A 19827-nucleotide genomic window follows, 5' to 3' on the forward strand; every position below is an offset into this window, starting at 1 on the left:
ACATCTTGATATACTTGGAAGTCTTAACACTTATACAGATCTATATCAATTCTTTTGCATCATTATAGTCATATAATACCCTTTTCTGAGCTCGATGCATTTCTTTAAGCTCGGCTTTGTCGCTATGGCGATACCTATTATCGTCTCTGCAGCTGCGATATCTGCCAGTGGTCTGCCGGCCGATGTCCTTGGCGGCGAGGTCACCGACATTATGAAGGACCGCTGCCAGCCGGAGTGTGAACCGGGACTTCTAAGATGCGTTCGCGTAAGTTTCGTATTCCAGCATTGCCATCTGTAGACCTCCAACACTGACCATTATGCACAGCAGATAGGATTCACCGGCCTTTGCCACACTCTCTGGTGCACGCACAGATCCCGAGCTGTAAGGCTTCGAAATTCTCTCACTTGTGCGTTTAGCATGCTAAGTTCTAATCGATTGCTAGTGTGGCGGCTGCTTTTCCTGCAAGCACAAGCTTACTCCGCCCGCGCGGGTTGAGGCTCAGGTCAAGGCCCAAACCGTTCCTAAGATCCTAGAGGGCGACAATGAGGGTTCGTCCTCGAACATCAGCGCTCAGAGTCTCGAGGTCGAAGCTAGGGCGCAGGATGAAGAAGTGGACCCCGATGCCGACCAGAACTACTTCAACAACTGCAACAAGCAGTGGAGAAAGTGCACCAAAGCATTCGCTTATGACTGGAATCTCTGCAAGGAGAGGCTTTGCCCCGCCATTGTAAGTTCTTACTGTTTGTATACATATCAAAGATTTCCCTAACATTGTGATAGTGCAAGAAGGACAAGATCATCTGTGGTCACTTTCTCGCTCAGCCGGATGCCCTTGAGGGGTAGAGGAGACAATGAAGGGTTGAGAAACATAGAAGGGAGCAATCAGGCAGGATATCCCGTTAGATGCTGGCTCTAGAGGACCGACCTTCATAAATACTGATTTCGCAGTTCACATGCTGTTAATGCAATCTATATCATAGGCTCACAATATAACTTGGAGCTGCTCTATCTGCAGTTATCCTTACCATCAATTGCGGAACAGTATAGAAAGATGGTTTGGTCGTGTGAATATGTGTAGCCATTGGATAAGGTATGAGTTAGATGATGCTCGATGCTTAAGCTGAGGAGACGTTTTCTCCTACACTCTTGTCGCAATACAATGGGAAGTTCCAGGCTCAATCATGAACAGTCATGGCTTTGTCTTCATGCTCATTCGACTCGATAGCGGGAATGATCATTGAATTCATTGTACATATGATACATTATACTACAGCATCAAACGCCCTCCGTACGAGGTTGCCATATCACATGACTCTTAACTCCAAGAACTTTAGGACTTCGGCCCTGTGATGTCCCTTAATCGTCACATGTTTTGTCAACTGGTTGATTTTGACATCCTCATCCTTCTTTCCTAACAGCACGCGGAGCTCGTCCCTCAACGCCGAGCGGTCGCCGGTAATCTTGCGTATCGTCGTCAAATGCAGGTTCCCGCCGCGCTTGTAGTCCTGGTATACAGGTAGATTGCCGCTTTTTGATCGCTCAACGTGGTACTTCGCGGGTGGAAGTTCTAATGTAGTAGTGCTTTGAGGTGTGGATGTGGCTTTGTTCTCTTTGGCCGTCTTGGAGGTTTGCGCTTTCGGCTTGGATACCTGAGCGATGTTGGAGGCTGCGGCTCGTCCCGAAGAAACAGGTACTGAGTCGGTCTGAGCCGTCGTTTGTGAGGGATTCGTGTGGTCTGATGGGAGGACTGGTTTTGGAGCTGGGGCTTGCGCGCTGTCGCCATCCGTTAAGGCTTCAGCTGCTGCAAGATCGGCCGCTCGTGCGGCTTCCTTGGGCGATGATGGCGGAGGAGGGGCTTTGGTTGAGGGGCTTTTCGCAGGCGTAGCTGGTTCTATAGGGGTATGAGCCATTGATTTAGTATTTGAACTTGCTGCTGGAAGCGCAAGGAACGGTATATACCCTCAGCGTTGAAGCGTGCGGCACTCGAGAAGCGCATCATTGGTCGAAAGATGGCACTTCTGGGTGCCACTGCGGGCCTCAAAAAGGCCATAATTGGTTGGATGCGAGACATTGCACAACTCAATTCCCTGAAGAAGAGTAAAGGCTGAGGATTGAGTGTAAAATGGTGATGTTGATCGGGTCGCAGTGAATGCAAAGCTTTTGGTTGGAGGTTGCAACTGTAATTCAGTCTCAGTCGTACCAAAACCTACCGACATAATACTTCAACACCAAACTTTTAGCGTGGAACAGGGGTCCTCGCTACGCACAGTCATTTTTCATTGCCCACCTCAACCCCACCGCGAAACTCGCGAATTCCGCCCGCTGCCTCACGACAAATCCATCTGCTCCTCCGCAGCACCTCGAGTACGCGCTCCTCTTCGCCGGCCGCATTTCGAATCGCGATAAGGAACCCAACCGTGGGATTTACCATCATGGCCGACTCTGCGACCGACGGCGGCATCGCCGAAAAATACAGTCTCCTCCCAAAACTCATGCCACATCTCGATCGCCAGCTCATCTACCCTCTCCTCAATTTCCCTGATGACGAGAATGTCGAGAAGCCTTTGTCGCAGAAGAAGCTTCTCCTCGAGCTCCTCAAGCCAACCAACATGACGGATTTCGTGGGCGAGCTCCACCGTGAAGTGCACGGCTTGAGCGAGGTACCGGACGAGTACAGGCAGAAGCGGGAGCAGGTCTTCAAGAGGAGGGATCAGTTGGAGGAGGAGACAGCGAAGATCTCAGGTCTTTTGGATGACGAAAACGTGGTCACAAACCTCAGGAGTGACAAGGTGCAGAACTTGCAGTACCTGAAGGAGAACCACGGCGTCACTGTGGAGATGGTGAACCAGCTCTATGAGCTTGGTCAGTTCAAATACAGCTATGGTGATTACGGCCATGCCTCAGAGCTTTTGTACCGATTCCGAGTTTTGGTATGTTCGATCGGCCTTATACCTTCGTTGCTTGGCGCCATACTAACAATCACAGTCAACCGATAACGACAAGACCCACGAGGCAACCTGGGGAAAGCTCGCTTGCGAAATCCTCTCCGCAAACTGGGAAGATGCCATTGAGGAGATCAACAAGATCAAGGAGTCCATCGACACCCGCCTCTTCAACAATCCTCTCGCCCAACTCCAGCACCGCACTTGGTTGATCCACTGGTCGCTCTTCCCTCTCTTCAACTACGAACAGGCCCGTGAGACCCTCACCGAGCTTTTCTTCTCCGCCCCATACATCAACACTATCCAGACAAACTGCCCATGGATCCTCCGCTACCTCGCCGCCGCTGTCATCACCGGACGAAACCGCGGATCTGCCGGTCGCAACACCAGCAGCTACCAGAAGCAAGTCAAGGATCTTGTTCGTATCGTCAGACAAGAAGGTTACGAATACAGCGATCCCGTGACGGACTTCATCAAGGCGTTGTACATCGACTTCGATTTTGAGGAGGCGCAAAAGAAGCTCAGCGAGACGGAGGAAATCCTCAGAAATGACTTCTTCTTGCTCCACTCTGCAGACGCATTCATTGATTCCGCAAGACATTTGATCTCCGAGTCTTACTGCAAGATTCATCAAAGGATCGACATCAAGTAAGCCCCCTTGACCCTGATTGATCAGTTATATCAGTAACTAACAGACGTTCAGGGACCTCTCTACCCGTCTCGGCCTCTCCCAAGATGAGGGTGAGAAATGGATTGTTAACCTCATCCGTGACACCCGCGTCGACGCAAAGATTGACTACCAGGCCGGTACGGTAGTCATGAACCACCCCCCGCAATCCGTCTACCAGCAAGTTATTGAGCGAACGAAGGGTGGCTTCTTCAGGACACAAGTCCTTAGTGCTGCCGTGGCGAAATGAGTTTATGACTAGAGTATTTGGGAGAGTTTCTACTACGCGGTTTATGCTGCTTCTGGGGATGATGTTTGGTCTAGGAGCAAGGATTCGGTGGAAATACTTCGAGGAAGTTGAAAAAGGTTTATGCGGCTAAGGGATCCCCGGAGAAAAAGAAGGCATAGTGCATATCCAGGCGTCTAATTACGACTCTCCGATTTTTCCAGCTCAGATTTATAGGCCGGGGGCTCGTGTGGCTTCCTTGGGTGATGATGCTGTATTCATAGACGCAAAAATAAGGGCGCCTCTTACAGGATAGAGTCAGATGTAGTGGAAGAATATTAAGCACATTTCAAATCCAATGAAGGCGCGTTTTGACCTGTCAGCGGTTTCTGGTTTGATTTCGAGAGAAATGGAAACGGCCTCAACGCATTGCTTATGAATGTCCATTTTCACCAAGGAAATGCCTTGTAGGCCAATGGAACAGTCACAAATGGACGAATATGGCAGCCCGTGGCGATTTACTCTGCAAAACCAATATTAAATGCACATGTTCAAAAGAACTTTGCAACCTCGGATGGTAATTGTTGTTCGAATCAATCACCTTCCAGAAACTCACAGGTAACGCTCAACCATAACCTCTCTCAATGCTGCTAGCACGTACTCGATAGACTTGCCACTCAAAACTTAATCAATTGTTGGAATACTCTTGTATATTTCTAATCGCTACTCTAATGATATTGTCTAATTCCACTTGCAGACAGGATAATTTTCCGCACAATGATGAGCACTAACCAATTTGCCGAAATGCTCTACTAAGCTTTCCCCGACGCGAAACTAGCCACTCAAGCGAACTTCTTCGAGCGACGATTACTGATTTAAGATCTCCTCCGTGATAATGATTCGTCAGGAGTCACACTTCAAGGCCGACTGCCGATTTAGCGGCATAGATGCCGCCCCAAACTGGAGCAATTCCCACATGTTGGGGTAGGTTTTGCGTCCTTACCTGCGGACAATGTTATAGTGTGAACACCCGCGTAAGTTTCAGATGAATATTAAAGATCTACTTTGTCCGATCGTTCTAAGATTTATGGATACTATCAAAGGACTTCTTTCCCTGTCTTTGCCTTTCCTTACTGAGTACTCAATCTTGGATTCATCAAAATGGCCCCAATGCTTTCTTCTGTTCCACAAGTCACCGCCCCGGAAATAGGGTTGACCACGGACAAAAACATTGCTTTTGACTCAACCCCTTCTAAGAAAGAAGCTTCCGTTGTTGATACAACAATATCACCACCTCCCGATGGGGGACTGAAAGCATGGACTCAAGTACTCATGGGCCACCTCGTCCTGATTAACACCTGGGGGTACTTGACCTCGTTCGGCTTATTCCAGTCGTATTACACAACCGCCCTGAATTCGACACCTTCGGCCGTGAGTTGGATTGGATCTGTTCAGATCTTTTGTGTTTACATTATCGGCGCTTTTTCTGGTAGGGCACTCGATGCAGGTCAATACCGTCCGATCCTCATCGTGGGATCCCTTCTGCAACTCATCGGCATTTTCATGACATCTCTCTCCACCAAGTACTGGCATCTTTTTCTTGCCCAAGGTGTATGCAAAGGACTTGGGGACGGGCTGCTCTTCTGTCCTACGGTGTCGTTAGTGGCCACTTATTTCTCGACTAAACGGGTTTTAGCCATGTCGTGTACCGCATCAGGGGCTGCTACTGGAGGCATCATCTTCCCAATCATCGCTCGACAGCTACTACCAACCATCGGGTTTGGGTGGACGGTGCGGGTGATGGGGTTTGTAGTATTGTTCAATGCTATCATCGTCGTCTCTATTGCACGAGTACGTCTGCCACCACGCAAGACTGGACCATTAGTTGAATTGGCCGCATTCCGCGAACCGTCATATACTTTGTTTTGCATCGGCATGTTCTTCAACTTGTGGGCCGTTTACTATGCATACTTTTACGTGAGTCTCGGTCATGTTTCGTATACTTCTAGTGTTCATCTGACAGTCCATAATAGATAAGTTCATTCGGTAAAGACATCATCGGCGTCTCGTCATCGACTTCTATAGTCCTACTTCTTGTCATGAACGCGATCGGAATACCAGGACGTCTCATCCCCGCCCTCATCGCCGACTACTTCCTCGGCCCCGTCAACACCATCGTCATCGTCTCCCTCTTCGCCGGCACCCTATTCTTCTGCTGGGCTGCAATCTCAAACGTCGGATCCCTCTATGCCTTCTGCATCCTCTACGGTTTCTTTGGCGCAGGAATCCAATCCCTCTTCCCGGCCTCGTGCGTCAGTCTAACGAGCGACCCGCAAAAGATTGGCGTAAGGACGGGCATGGTGTTCACCGTGATGTCGATACCAAGTTTGACTGGGCCGCCCATTGCTGGTGCGCTTATCGAGTCTCGTGGTGGGAGCTTCTTGTATGCCCAGATGTTTGGTGGGGCCGCTTTTATGGGCGGCATGTTGACGTTGATGTCTGCGAGGGTGGCGAAGACGGGTTGGGTTTGGAGGAAGAGGATGTAGATGAAGTGGAGAGGGGAGTGTGAATGATACCAGATAGACTATAATAGACTTAGAACCTAAGTAACAACTACTTTGCATTAATACTGATTATCTGATGTCCCTGTGATGCAATACACAGTTTGAACGTTTTGTGAAAACAACTTGTTCTAATTCACTCTTGTGTGTGTCGTTTCATGTCCACATCATGTCTGAGAAATTAGCGAAATGATGATGTAGCAGGTCTTATTTTGATCTTCTGACCGCTTCCCCGTACCAGGTTCGACTCAGCGAGAAGCTGAGGTTCTTCTCATCATTCGGGGAAGGACAGCATATATTGAATTGAGTCAGAATCAAAGCACACCTGTCGGAACCGTTTCGTCGTTTGGTCAAATCAGTCTCAGTCAAATCTCGCGTGGTTGTTGTGTAGCATGAGAAGTTCCACGCGTGCAGCTGAAAAGCCATGATTTTGCAGATCTCTATGGTCCCGAGGATATTGGAGCACCACCACGTAATGTTTTCCGAGACCTTCAAAAGAGTGGTTGGGATGGCTTTGAGCCTTCGAAACATCACGCCCAGCTACATTCACGGGGCGGGCCTGCACTTGGTCATGTTTTGGTGGAAACCGGAAATCATCCCGTGGATCTATGGAGTTTGGGAAACAACCTAAACTGATAGGATGATGTAACGCAGCCATAACGATGCAATCAAAACGATGCACATTCGAAACTCCGTGATGTGTAGTGAGCAACGCCATCGTACATCCGTGGGCCGCTCACCTGACGTTGACCTTCGGCCAGCTGCCAAATCAATGTTGTAGACCAATAGTTGTATCCGGTACGTTCAAGTCATTTGAAAGTTGCTGTGTGCCATCAGCACGCACACTCCCTACGCAAACCTGCGCTACACGAGTATATCAGAGTTGGCATAGTAGTATATCTCCGGAGATGCTACTTCACCACGCCCACTATCTCTTCAACTTGACCACGCGTATCTCGTGCGGGTTATCGTGCCGGACTGCATGTCATGAACAAATTGGCGGTGAAACTATTGGGCACATGCGGTGCATTCCGATCTGTCTGAGCTGCTCTTCAGCGTAAACGTCTATACTGAGTCATTGTCTACACTTTCAAGCCATGTCTCATAGCTCCTTGGTCGCTATGTATAGTAAGAACAGACTTGAGAGCTGCGACCCCTTTTGAAGTGGAAGTGCAGATCGAAAGCTTTATAGTTACTGCCGTGTCGAAGAAGAGAAAGCATTATAGAGCTACTTCCAACATCACGAATAGGAAGTCAAGAATATGTACCTAGGTCAAGTCTCCGACAGGTCTGGCATGGCATGCTCAAATAAAGAATAGCGTTTCTTTTCGCATGGTATTCCAGGACACAGAGTACATGGCTTAATACCGACGCTCTCGACAAAAACAATGTTTATGGCATGCTTGAACATACGAATTACCTATCTGCGCGAGATTAGCTTGAATGTGACAACGCCAATTCCTTGATGCAGACCTCCCAGGTCCGAAAGCTGTCTTCTTATGGAAAATGATCAATTAGTGGCTGCATAAAGGCGGAGCTGCATGTAGCCGTCCGCTTGAGTGCGGAGCAGTTGTGCAACGCGACAAGTTACCTGGAGGAGCTGATAGAATCGGGGTTGACTCCGCAAGACAACGCTGGACCGTCTAAAATCATTTCATAGAGAACACTGTAATCCCCGAAAACCCGCAGATGCTTCCCTCAAACAATGCACATGATCCCGCGTAAACCTAAATGCAACTTCAAAGAACTAAGAGGCTCCTGCGTCGACCGTCCCGCGTCCCGCGTCCCCTGTTCACCTTTAGCAAATGCGGATTATTGCTTTGCATAGAAACTTGAGGGCTAGAACACCGTGCATTTATTGGTTGTTGGGACAGCAGAATACGTTGACGGTAAGCTCCATGCGAGAAGGAGAGAGGCGCGTTTGATAGCAATTGGTTCCTAGGTAAGACCGTATCTTGGTACGGGATTTCGAGCAGCATGTTGAAGAGTCTATAATTAAATAATACGGTAAAGTGAACCATGCTCCACTTAGCTGCAATTGAACCAACACATTGGTGCCCACTGGACTTGTTCGCACATTGTATCTTTCTCGCCCGTGGGAGCTGTGTCTGTCCCGAAGGCCAATGTATCCACGGCGTGCCGCCAAATCTGCATGGGAATTTCACTTGAACTGAAGCAAGGTCTGTATATTATAGTACTAGTATATCTAACTACTTTTCCATATTTTACGAGGCTGATACCCGTATAGTACTACGACCAAGTGGAAGGCTCCAAGCGCAAGCATTCGGAGTTTGGTTCCCGCTTCCGCATCGTTCAGGTGGGGTAAAGCTAAGGCGTTGCTGAGTGGTTACGGCACACCCCACTGAGCGGCAGATACTCATGCATATTGAATGCGAAGAGAGCGGCTACAAAATACCGGTGGCGAATAACCAGAACATCACTACATTTTGATTTCTAAAATGAGGAGTCTGCGGAAGACCGCGGTTGATCTCGGCGGCTTGCCTAGATGCGTCGAGTAAGGGTCTCCGAGATATTCAATCAGCTTTGGCATGAGGCGCAAAGCCTTGGTTTCGCGCAAGGCTGTGCATGGTAAAGACAGAACCCGAGTGTGAAATTGCATGTAGACCCTGAATGGCAGTGTTTCGTTGCAGAATCAGGAAGTTGCGCTGCCTCGTGAAGAACTGGTGAAATCGATGTTTTCTCCCTCTTCAGAACGTGGCTTGCGCCATTTCACATCTTAGGTACCTACATACATATCTGCCGGATTGTGAGAACGCGGGGCGAGACTGCCTCTATGTGGTGCAGGCATGCAGTACGGAGTAGAATACAAACCACCAATTTGTCTATCCAATTTGATCTTCAGAGAACTTCTACTTTCACATGAGATGATCTGTCCAGATGTACGCAAGTGCTTTGAATATCCTACTTTTTCACTTTATACGTCATCGGCTCACTAATGAGACGCACACTGCAATTCTTGCCAGGCGATGTCATCGTTTCTCCTAGTGGACAATTATTTGTGATATGTTTGTCTAGACTTACGCGCCAAAGCTTCGCACGGGCCGTTGGACAGAGGTCAGTATCCGATAAACTGAGTGACGTACGAGTAAATTCAATCTCAAAGAGAGAATTGAGGACGCGGGACTTGAAGAGTATTGTGGTATTGGATGAAGTATGTGCGAAGCACCATTCAGTAGCTGTTTTTGAGGCCCCATCATCTTCACCTTTGTAAAGATTCCTCGCCGACTCTAGTTGACTTGCTGGAATTACATACCACACAAAACACTATGATCTATCAAGAGCAGCAATCTTGGAATCTGACGAAAATGATTGGCATCAGAGTAGAGACCTTGGTACGAGTATTTTAACTCGGGCGCAAGCCTGCTGCTCCTGGTAGAGCTAGGCGATCCTGAATTTATTCCAGAGTACGGAGTAGTCCATAACTATTCGACATCTTAATTCTTGACGTTTCCATCGTCAGGGACAACAAAATGCGAGACAGCATTGGTATGACCATCAAAACCCCAGGAACCAAAGGGCCCTGACCCTGGCATGAACTACACGCGAGAGATCTACACCTGATGTGATCTTCTCATCGGCCAATTGATAGATCGATTTGCGCACGGTGATGGGTCTACGCAGAGATGGAAGGAAAAGGGCTGTGGATGATGATGATTTACCTCGTACCTTTGACCATGTGGGCATTGAGATCGATCAGATGTCGACGATCGAAGCTATTCCATTCTAGGCACCTCGCTTATCTGATAGTTGGGTTTATCCTGCTTACCAAGGTGATGATCCCTGCAACCCGACAATCATCGGGCGAATAGGCCAAACTTTCTCTTCTCTCTGTCTTCGTCTCTAACCACCTACCCACTCACCACCCACTCACCACCCACTCACCACCCCCTCCACTCCCCAAGTTGCCAACCTCTCGGTACTCCGTACTGCTTTTATGTCTAACCTCAGGCTCCATCTGCCTATGACCCACCGCTAAAGATGTCTAAAGCCACTTACAATACTCCTTACAGGTACTTGCTATTCCTTTGTATTACAGTCCAGGAAGCTACTTGGTGCTTTCTCCCTGAGCGTGAGCACCTCGCAATAAGCTCTCCACATGTCCAGGTTCCCGTCACTTTCAGCATGCCAACGATACGAGTAGCTCGTATGTGCTTCCGAGCGTTGGTGAGGGTTGGACATTGGCTGTAAGAGCTAGCTATCAGCAACAAGAACCATGGGTATTGTATTGAGGGGTTCGGGCCACCACGGGCCCAGATCTGCAGTTGAAGCGCCAGTCGGAGAGGCCTCCTCCTCTTCTGGCGCACTGGTTCACCCAGCGTCGCGCTAAATGGTGGACTGCGCGGGCGTGCGTGATCTCGCGTTTCGTAGAGACAAAAAGCGAACGTGTGCTCGATCTCTAATGAAGGCTCGGCGCCGGCAGCTCATCGCGAATGCGAGTCGGACGCGGTACAATTACAAGTACAAGTAGCATCGCTTAAATCGGACTTGGGAGAAAGAGTACCACGAGTCACGACAGCCAAATAGACATCTGCTAGCAGACTGACCTGACATCCGAACTCCCCCTACACTATCTATTTATTGCTTGGGCGAACTTCTCCAGGAGCGTCCGTGAAATGCACTCTGGTCGTGTTGTCACACAGGATCCTATTGGGACTAGGGGGCCATCGTTTGGCAACACAGCTATCGGCTGTTGAAGGCACCATCCCCATGCCAGTTGGTGTCTTCCTGCTGTAGTCGGGGAGAACTCAGAACTCTAACGACCTTCCGCAATCCTCCTCGTAGGAAGGCGAACGAGTTGGCACAGCATTCTGGGGTTGCTCTTTCTCCAGTTCCTACTATCCAAAGTGTATCTTCAGATGAAGATCCTAGATCCTCGTCTATCTAGGTCGCAGGGAATAATGAGATTCTAGCGCAGCAAACGGAGCAACGATCGTCAGAGTAGCTGTTCAGTGCGAGAGACTGATTTGACCTGGCAATATGGGTGAGGTTTCCGGAGTGGTAGATCTAGATAACTAGCCTCCCATATGGTCGCAGGCATAATACCTCCCACAATTCGTCACTGAGAGCGTCCGCGGAGCAGGTGTTCGATCTCATAGGCGCGACATGGACATGTGCCGGTCCTTTCGCCACTCTGCCCTGCCTCTCTATTGCTCTTTCTCCCTTACACGGCAAACCCATATCAACTGCCCTTGCTCGCGCACATTGCCTCTCAGTTGTTCTATTCATCAACGTTTCATACACCACAGATCTACTACTAAGGTCATACGGAGTACAGGCTTTCTCTTTTGTTGGAAGCCTACAAATATCCCAAAGAAAGCAATTGTTTCCATCCGCCAACGACTTGTACATAATTGTGGCCCCAACTCTTCTTGTTATTAGACAAGTCTGCGGGCACTGGAGCAAAGTCAACGATTTTACGACCAAATTTACCATCAGGATTATCTGCATCTCAGCAGAAGTGCGAAGTCCTCAATCGATTCACATCCAACAATCTTGCTGCAAAGCAAAGGAAGGGTGTGCCATTGCCATCACCAACACCAGCAGGCGAACCCTAGCAATCCTGTCCGCCTAGAGAGCCCTACAAGGTTCCAAGTAGACAGTTACCGCGACCTACGCTTGCTCCCGCCCGCCGGCCATCGACGCTTCGACACATCGACCCATCCATCGAGACATCGAACTCTTTTCCCCACCGGCGCCGGATGCGAAGCCAACATAGCTTTTCTCGATCCCCAAACCCCCGTACAAAGTACTTGACCATCTCACTCCCGCTCGCACCCCCTTCGATTCCTGTTCGAATCGACTCGCCGTTCACCTTCCCACTTCAATCTACTGTCCGCTTTAGCTGCTTCGCCTACGAGTATTAATTACCCATATTTTTTTTTTCTTTTCTTCCTTCTCGTCCGAATCGGTTGTGTCGATTTCGTTCCCTGGTATCGGAGGCGCATCCACTTTAGCTCCCATCATCCTCGGGCTCATTATTGTTAGGCCAACAACCGCCCACCTACCCACAACCAATCCACCAACCCAGTTGTACTTGACCATTCCCCCCCCCCCCCCCCCCGGCTCAAGAGCTCAGCAGTTGGCTACTTTCTCTTTTCCCCTCACACTATCTACAATCAACTCTATCATCCGCTTCCCTCTTCTTACTTCTCTTCCTCACCCTCTTCTTCCTTGCCACCGTTCCACGTTGCATTCCTTGTTGCAACTGTCGGTTGCTGTGTTGTTATCATCGCAATACCTTATTTTCCCCTCCGTGTTGTCGAATCAGGAAGCCTCGCATTTGCTGGTCCTAAGCTGGTACTACCGCCAGACCATTTTCGCGCATTTGCCACAGCACTGCTCGACCACAACTGTAAACCATGCCTCCAATCCGTAGTGTCGCGCCTATGAAGCCGATGAAGACTGAGCGCACGCATGAAGAAAACCAAGAACGGTAAGACCATGGTCAATTACCTCTGGCATAGGTCTAATTCTAACGTTGTCCCATCAGAGCTTACATCGCTGCATCTAGACGCAGTGACCGGAGTCTCGAGGCGCGCATTGAGTCTGCGCGTCGAGCTTCAGAAATTCACAAGAAAAGAACAGGACGCGGTCTTCGCGTTACTGAGCAAGATGTCATTAACGAAGAAATGTACGAAGAGGAGGATGAAGACATGCCATCACAGTATCAACGACTTAGTGCACACCTTCACACTAATTCGATGTTGTTCAACCGTAAACTTCAGGATTACATCGCGACACAAGCCGCAGTCCGACAGTCCTTTTATGCACAATATCAAAACCAGCCGCTTGCTCTCGGGCACGGTCAGTTCTCATCTAATGTTTCCCGAAGCCAGTTCTCGCAAGGAGTAAACCCATTCATGCATCAACAGATGCCCCCACCTCAAACTGTCAATCAGGCCCCTCAAAATTTCGGGCAGAATCAGCAGCCGTACACACCACAGATGTATCCTTATTCTATTCCACAAAGGCCCAATGCACATCAAAGATCAGCATCGTTATCCGTTGCTCCGCATATGGCCGGTTACCAAAACCCCGCACAAACCTCCACAGGTGGAGCTACTACACCGGGTGAGGAGCAGAGGAGATTGTCACTGCCGCCGCAAATGCTCGAGCAGGCCTCCCAGAATTTTTCCGAATCACAGTCACGTCCGTCACCATCACGATCCAACACATCCCAAAGCGTACATAACCACGCCGGTTCTCCGCAGCTCACCCACTCTGCTACTACAAACAGTCCTCCTTCAGTGCAATCGACACCAACCTTGGCTGCAGGTGCGACCCCAGGCGCCACAACGCCGATGAACTTTTCCAACGGGCAACTACTCCAATCCAACTTGTTCTCCATGTCTCTACCACCTGAGTCTCAACAGCTCGTTGCACCAGCTCTTGACCCGAAGGATCCGACTGCAGCTATGTTCATGGCGGGTAGTGAGAATATCCCCATGCCTATGCTAACGTACCATTACAACCCCAACTTGTCGCCCAAGTCATCACAGATGGCCACTACTGTCATACCCAGTATGACTGTCTCGAACGACGATATTAGCATGGAAAAGTCGCGGCACGCCCTTGACGGAGTTCCCTCCGCAGATCCTAGTGTCTCAGACGACATGATGTTTTCTTCTATGATGGCATCTAACCTGTCGTTTGATCTAGGCAGTCAAGACGATCTGTTCCAGAGTATGGGTCTTCCCCAGAGCCAAGAAGAGTATGATCCCAGTATATTCTTGGATTTTGATCAGTCATGATCGATTCAATTTTGGAGTAGATGGTCATAATACTGGGATGGGTGTTGCGGCGTTACATGATTATCATGAAATACCCACTTTTGATTTCGAATTGGCCTTGTCATGGTTCTCAAGTACGAGACAATTCGATTCGATTACACTATGCTTGTATAGTTGTACATACGATCTTTTCGAAGTTTTTGGGTGGTATGCTATCTAGTCCCCCTTTTTGTTTGTTCTCAATCCTTCTCAATTTCGAAAGGACGAGGTTGCACGACGGCGACCCGACAGATGTCTTCTCTTCGCAGAAAGCGGTGATTTATGGAGTTATCAAAATGTTTTACATGGGAGATCTGGGATCACGGGATACAAATGATTATATTTTTATGGCTGGACATAGTTTACACACCTGGGATGTATATGGAGTTCCTCAGGGCTTTGCACATAGCGACTCATGAAACACGTCGCAAGAAATAATATATAATTTTCCTAAAGCATCACTCAAAACTTATCAAGTATCCAAGAAGTTCTGGTTGCACACGGGCACAACGACCAACGGCTGACAGCAAGACGGACGGATGGGAAATGGTGGCGACACGGGACGGCTAATACCCATTATGCAAGTAGGCTGAATGGGATGGGTCACGGATTACGAATGCAGGCATCAGAGCACTACGCATGCATAACTTCGCACTCGAGGGAAGGTGACGATTCACCAGTTACACAACACACCCAGAGGCTAAGACCCCAAACTGAGAGGCCTGCTACCAGACCGACCGAACTAACTCTGTGTGTACAGTACGGACGAACCCAGGCCACGATTTGATCTCATCATTGGACCCTTGAAGCTCATGAGCCCTAGACTTGCACCGTTTCTACCACTTACATCACCATCTTCAACGAACAACGGATGGACAAGCACCCGCCGCTAGTGACCGTTTCCCGTTCGCTGGAAATATGAGCCGGCTTTACGATAATGATCATTGCCAGATCTGCGACCCAAGATCTATACGTTGATCCCTCCCGCTACTGTACGGAGTTGCACCCTTCTTTCGGCCTCGCGTACGACACGGCAGGTCTCATTATCTGGGTCACTGCTGTGTCACTCTTGTGAAAATGTCAGCAGTGAAACATGAAATATCGGGTCGGCTTTGTGCTTGATGGCAGCTTTAAGCTACCACTGTGCCGGGTCCATTGGCACTTGTTGCATCGCAAGCGACCTCTTGCCGTCCTGACACCTGTGGCGAACATGGCTACTTCGAGGTTTGTAAATATTCCCCACGTCGATAGAAAATTTCTCTTTAAAGTTCTAATAGCCAGAAAATCGTGTTGGTTCTTTTGAGGCTTTAGGTTACTTAGCATGGAGGCTCGAGCAATGTAATAACTAGGAAGCTTAGTGCATGTAGTCGAGCCATTTCAGTCCTGTACTCCACCTTACTCTCTTGGAATTGAATGAAGCAGCCTCTATCAGTTGTCGAGTCTTTAGCAGCTCCCGTATTACTGTTGCTGTAGCACTTCGGAATCATGTTACAAGGACACGGCCACCTCCCGTACATGGCTGCTACTCCTATTTGGACCACTTGACCCCGACGGTCGCAACCAAATTTTCCCCTAAGATTGTGGTCAATCATAGCTAAAATGCGTTATCACCACCGATGATATTACCACCAGAATCTTGTGTGCGATGATTGCCAGCGTCGTCACTAAACTATAGTACTACAAATGGCTGAAAGAGGCGCCACTTGTCAGTTGCCGTACTCAATCAAAAGCCCGTCTCCCGTTATCGTCACTCACCATTCAATGTTGCAGAACAGGTGTCGTTCGGAGTGACCGCTACTAGGTTGCTCAGGAATCCAATTCCCCATTCATTGATCATGATTCACGCCATGACAATTTGATAACGGCTGTCATTATCGTCCATCATCTTGCGGCTCTTCCTATGTAACCCGGGTATTCCAGGTGGCCATTCTGTGTACACTAGGCAGATCATCAGGCACAGTACTCGTTAATTAGACGGGCGGATCTTGACACCAAAATGCAACTTTCCGTTTCATAGAGCACCGATAGCTAGAAAAGGCCATTTTTAACATGGTTTCTGTTGCTGACCATTCAAGCACACCACATGTGGTCGTTCAACTTCCCTATATATAGTCCTGTCTGCCTCAACAGTGTGTTCCGTGTAGGTACAGCGGCGTTGAGTTGACTAGGCTTGTCTCTTTTACACCCCGTTCGTTTGGTGTTTTTCTCTCTCGTTGGTAGCCGGCTTGCTCAGTGTTCGTCATGAAGCCCATTGGTATCGCTCTCCTGGCCATCGCCGTGACTTTCGTTAGCGCTGATGATTTGCCGTGTAAGTTTGGATCATCCACATCGCTGATTGATTCTTCCTCATGTTGGACTTCCATTCCAAATGATGTTCCTGCGAACTTTATTATAGTTCTCTCGCTAATTGATGTGGTAACATAGATCATATTCCTAAGGGGTTGAAACCCCGATACTACTCATCGTACCCACCGCCTTATTACCCACCTTATCCAAGCAGTACAACATCGGACGAAGATGTACCGACATCAACACCAAGCAGTAGCAGCAAAACAAGCACGAGAAGTGTATCTTCTAGCAGGGCTCCAGTTTCAGAGACCACTTCCTCGTCATCGTCGACCAGCGCTCAGCGACGGACTTCGTCCGCTCGCAGCACCATAACTATCACCACCACCACTTTCATTACGACTACGCCGATTGTAACAATTTCGTCGTCATCATCTTCGTGGACATCGACTCTGGCCTCATGTACGTTAGATGGCGTTGGTCTTCATTTTGTTACAACATTCCTTTATCTACTCATTCTCTCCTGACTTCGTTGACCACTCATTCTCCCACAGCCAACTCTTCTGCCATCACTTCCACGAGTGTTACGACGGATACCACGGCAAGCTCATCTTTCACAGCCACTGAGAATTCCACTACGTCTGCAACTGGCTCGACAGGTAGCATAACAAGCTCTTCAAGCTCTGCTTCTAGGAACAGCACAACGTTTTTGTCAACTACAACTACTGCTTCAACTGGTACAATCACGAGCTCAGCTTTTACAAGCAATTCTACTACAACTGGGTCTACAACTATCTCGACAGGTAATACAACCACTCCTGTTTGGACGAACAGCACAACGTTTTTCCCATCTACGACAACAGCTTCGACAGATACCATCACAAGCTCAACTTTCACAACGAACTCTACTTCTACCGAGTCTGCAACTACCTCGACAGGCACCATAACAAGCTCTGCTTGGACGAACAGCACAACTTTCTCATCTACCGCGACGATTTCTACCGACTCGACAACAAGCTCAGCATTGACGACCAACTCAACGTCAACTAGCTCTGCAACTGCTCCCACGGACACCACGACAAGCTTTTCTTGGACGAACAGCACAACGTTTTCGTCTACTGCAACTTCTTCTACGAGCTTCTCAACCAGCTCGGCATTAACAACCAATAGCACCTTGACCAGTTCGGCAACTGCCCCGACTGATACCACGACGAGCTCCGTATTCACAACCAACTCCACGTCCACTAGGTTCGTGACTACGAACAGCACCACCATACCGTTAACCACTTCAGTACCTACATCAGGTTCATCAGGTTTATCAAGCTCATCTACTTCACCACCTCCTTTTGCAAACACTACTACTACTTCTTCAGCACGGAGTTCTACAACCGGAACGATTACCCTGCCATCAACTCATTCCACAACTTCGGAATATCCAGATGAAAGCAGTACTGGCCCTTACCCTAGTACAACTGAATCGTCCTCTTCATCATCCCTGGAGTCTACTTCTTGCATCAGCAGCAGTGTCGTAAACACCACTAGCGTCCCGTCCATGTCAATACCCACTACATCTCGTAACGACAGAACTCCTTCTCCACGATCAAGCTCAAGCGTGAAGTCATCTAGTGGCTCGGTAATACCTTCCACCAGTACCGCTCTCTCCTTCTCGACAACAATCATTTCATCGAGCAGCACTAGCTCGAGCCGCGCAACAACCCAAACATCACAGTCTAGTTCTTCCTCGACTCCAGATTTGACAAGCGTATGTGTATTGAGCAGTGTACAGAAAATAAAACTAACAACTATAGTCTACTACTACACGTACGCCTTCGTCTACGAACAGGCCCACAAGTTCCACGTCTACAACATTCAGAAGAAGTACGAGCGGGCTCACTTCCTCTACATCTAGCACCTTCTTGCTCCCAACGACACGATCATCCTCATCCTCGTCGATCTTGCCATCCTCTTCGTCGTCGGCATCATCATCCTTGACCTCAACGTCTTCTTTTTCTACGTCTTCCTCGCGTTCTTCCTCAACCTCGTTGACATCTTCGAGGTCGTCCACAACGTCTTCGCAGTCCCAATCCGACGACCCCACTCCAACTCCGTCTTCTTCATCGACCCGGCCATCGACCCGGTCATCGACTCGGTCATCGTCGTCGTCATCACCATCATCATCGTCAAGGAGTATCTTCACTCCAACTACTCGTTCTAGATTGAGCTCTAGAACATCATCCTCAGTCTCATCCACATCTTTCACAGATGCTACCAATATTTCATCGTCCACAAGTTCCGCCGGTCACTCATACCCTCCATCATCTTCCCCGTCGACGTCGGAGCCGACGAGCTTCACGGATGCAACACGCATCTCCTCTTCACCTACTCCTACCACCCCACCTTCGCCGACGAAATCATACTACGGAGGTGACAAGACCGATACGATTACCGATGATTCCGAATCCACGGCTACAGAAGCTACACGGATCAGCTCCAGTCTCAGCACCTCTTCAACATCAATTGCGTCCTCGTCCACCTTCAAGACGAGCACCCGCAGGACGCTTAGTCGCTCCTCAACCACGACCGATGAAGCCGAGCCCAGCACCACAGGCCCTTACTATCCTCCCGAACCAACCTATACGCCCTACAAGGCATACGAACCTGAGAACGGGAAGAAGTCAAGCATTGGTATGCGAGGCCTGCACGCCTTCAAAAGCTTCTGGGATATCGAACATAAGGACATCGGCACGGATAAGGCAGACGACGTAAAGCATAAAGCGAAGAGAGCCATGGTGAGTTTCCCATTCGACCGTTGATATGACCCAATGTACGTAGACATATATTGACGGTTCTCTCTTCGCGATGTAGGCTGGGCAATGGTATGTTTAGATGGATGGGTATGTATCGGCGTTGTGGTGGGAGTATCATTGGGGTGACGTAATGAGGTTTACTTTCTTCGAGTCTTGTGTATTGGTTATGCATGTGAGCTGCTTGACTTAAAAAGATGTTTTCACTTCGCTTCTCTACAGTCCTTACTTGCTTAATAGAGACCGGATTATTTCTTCTTGTCCTTCTACTTTTCTTTCCATTTGATGTATTACTATGTGAAAAGACTTTCGGATTTGATAAATGACCGCGCTATCTACTGATTTGTGATTCACGATATCATTACTTACATTGTGAGGGTTGATCTTTGCTGTGATCTGATCTTAGGGTCCCTAGGTTTCAAAGGCGTGATCTAATAGTTCAGCTTACCATAACAGAGAGCTGTGGCTTTACTCAACCCTTAGTCTATTACTATCCGAGGGCACCAAGAAGGCGAGTTGTGATACACACGTAGTCGGTCAGCCAGCACGT

General features: G+C 48.8%; 7 protein-coding genes across 7 annotated transcripts; 5 read left to right on the plus strand and 2 right to left on the minus strand.

The window, feature by feature from the left end:
• Positions 1–124: 124 nt before the first annotated feature.
• BU24DRAFT_495809 (uncharacterized protein) lies at positions 125–966 on the plus strand (the record flags this gene model as incomplete). Its single annotated transcript, XM_033534157.1, has 4 exons — positions 125–265; positions 326–382; positions 444–728; positions 782–966. 4 exons carry the CDS (start codon positions 125–127, stop codon positions 842–844), a joined length of 546 nt encoding a protein of 181 aa, XP_033380010.1. The 3' UTR covers positions 845–966.
• A 259-nt stretch (positions 967–1225) lies between these two features.
• Positions 1226–2187, minus strand: BU24DRAFT_426754 (uncharacterized protein). The gene is made up of 2 exons (XM_033529046.1): positions 1961–2187; positions 1226–1892 (listed from the first exon to the last, which is right to left on the minus strand). The coding sequence occupies exons 1-2, from the start codon at positions 2070–2072 to the stop codon at positions 1306–1308; spliced, it is 699 nt and encodes a 232-aa protein (XP_033380011.1). The 5' UTR covers positions 2073–2187; the 3' UTR covers positions 1226–1305.
• Positions 2188–2271: 84 nt separating this feature from the next.
• BU24DRAFT_398370 (eukaryotic translation initiation factor 3, subunit 6) lies at positions 2272–4231 on the plus strand. The gene is made up of 3 exons (XM_033525380.1): positions 2272–2931; positions 2987–3591; positions 3647–4231. The coding sequence occupies exons 1-3, from the start codon at positions 2434–2436 to the stop codon at positions 3858–3860; spliced, it is 1317 nt and encodes a 438-aa protein (XP_033380012.1). The 5' UTR covers positions 2272–2433; the 3' UTR covers positions 3861–4231.
• Positions 4232–4899: 668 nt separating this feature from the next.
• Positions 4900–6435, plus strand: BU24DRAFT_377029 (MFS general substrate transporter). The gene is made up of 2 exons (XM_033524637.1): positions 4900–5813; positions 5870–6435. Exons 1-2 carry the CDS (start codon positions 4998–5000, stop codon positions 6380–6382), a joined length of 1329 nt encoding a protein of 442 aa, XP_033380013.1. The 5' UTR covers positions 4900–4997; the 3' UTR covers positions 6383–6435.
• Positions 6436–12467: 6032 nt separating this feature from the next.
• On the plus strand, positions 12468–14665 carry BU24DRAFT_454178 (uncharacterized protein). The gene is made up of 2 exons (XM_033531302.1): positions 12468–12851; positions 12909–14665. Exons 1-2 carry the CDS (start codon positions 12778–12780, stop codon positions 14167–14169), a joined length of 1335 nt encoding a protein of 444 aa, XP_033380014.1. The 5' UTR covers positions 12468–12777; the 3' UTR covers positions 14170–14665.
• A 2348-nt stretch (positions 14666–17013) lies between these two features.
• BU24DRAFT_466363 (uncharacterized protein) lies at positions 17014–17748 on the minus strand (the record flags this gene model as incomplete). The annotated part of the gene is made up of 1 exon (XM_033532357.1): positions 17014–17748. The coding sequence occupies one exon, from the start codon at positions 17746–17748 to the stop codon at positions 17014–17016; it is 735 nt and encodes a 244-aa protein (XP_033380015.1).
• A 277-nt stretch (positions 17749–18025) lies between these two features.
• BU24DRAFT_495814 (uncharacterized protein) lies at positions 18026–19383 on the plus strand (the record flags this gene model as incomplete). The annotated part of the gene is made up of 3 exons (XM_033534158.1): positions 18026–18235; positions 18383–18660; positions 18701–19383. 3 exons carry the CDS (start codon positions 18026–18028, stop codon positions 19284–19286), a joined length of 1074 nt encoding a protein of 357 aa, XP_033380016.1. The 3' UTR covers positions 19287–19383.
• Between the last annotated feature and the right edge of the window lie 444 nt (positions 19384–19827).

This window comes from Aaosphaeria arxii, assembly GCF_010015735.1.
Source record: "Aaosphaeria arxii CBS 175.79 unplaced genomic scaffold BU24scaffold_9, whole genome shotgun sequence".
Classification (NCBI taxonomy): Eukaryota; Fungi; Ascomycota; class Dothideomycetes; order Pleosporales; genus Aaosphaeria; species Aaosphaeria arxii.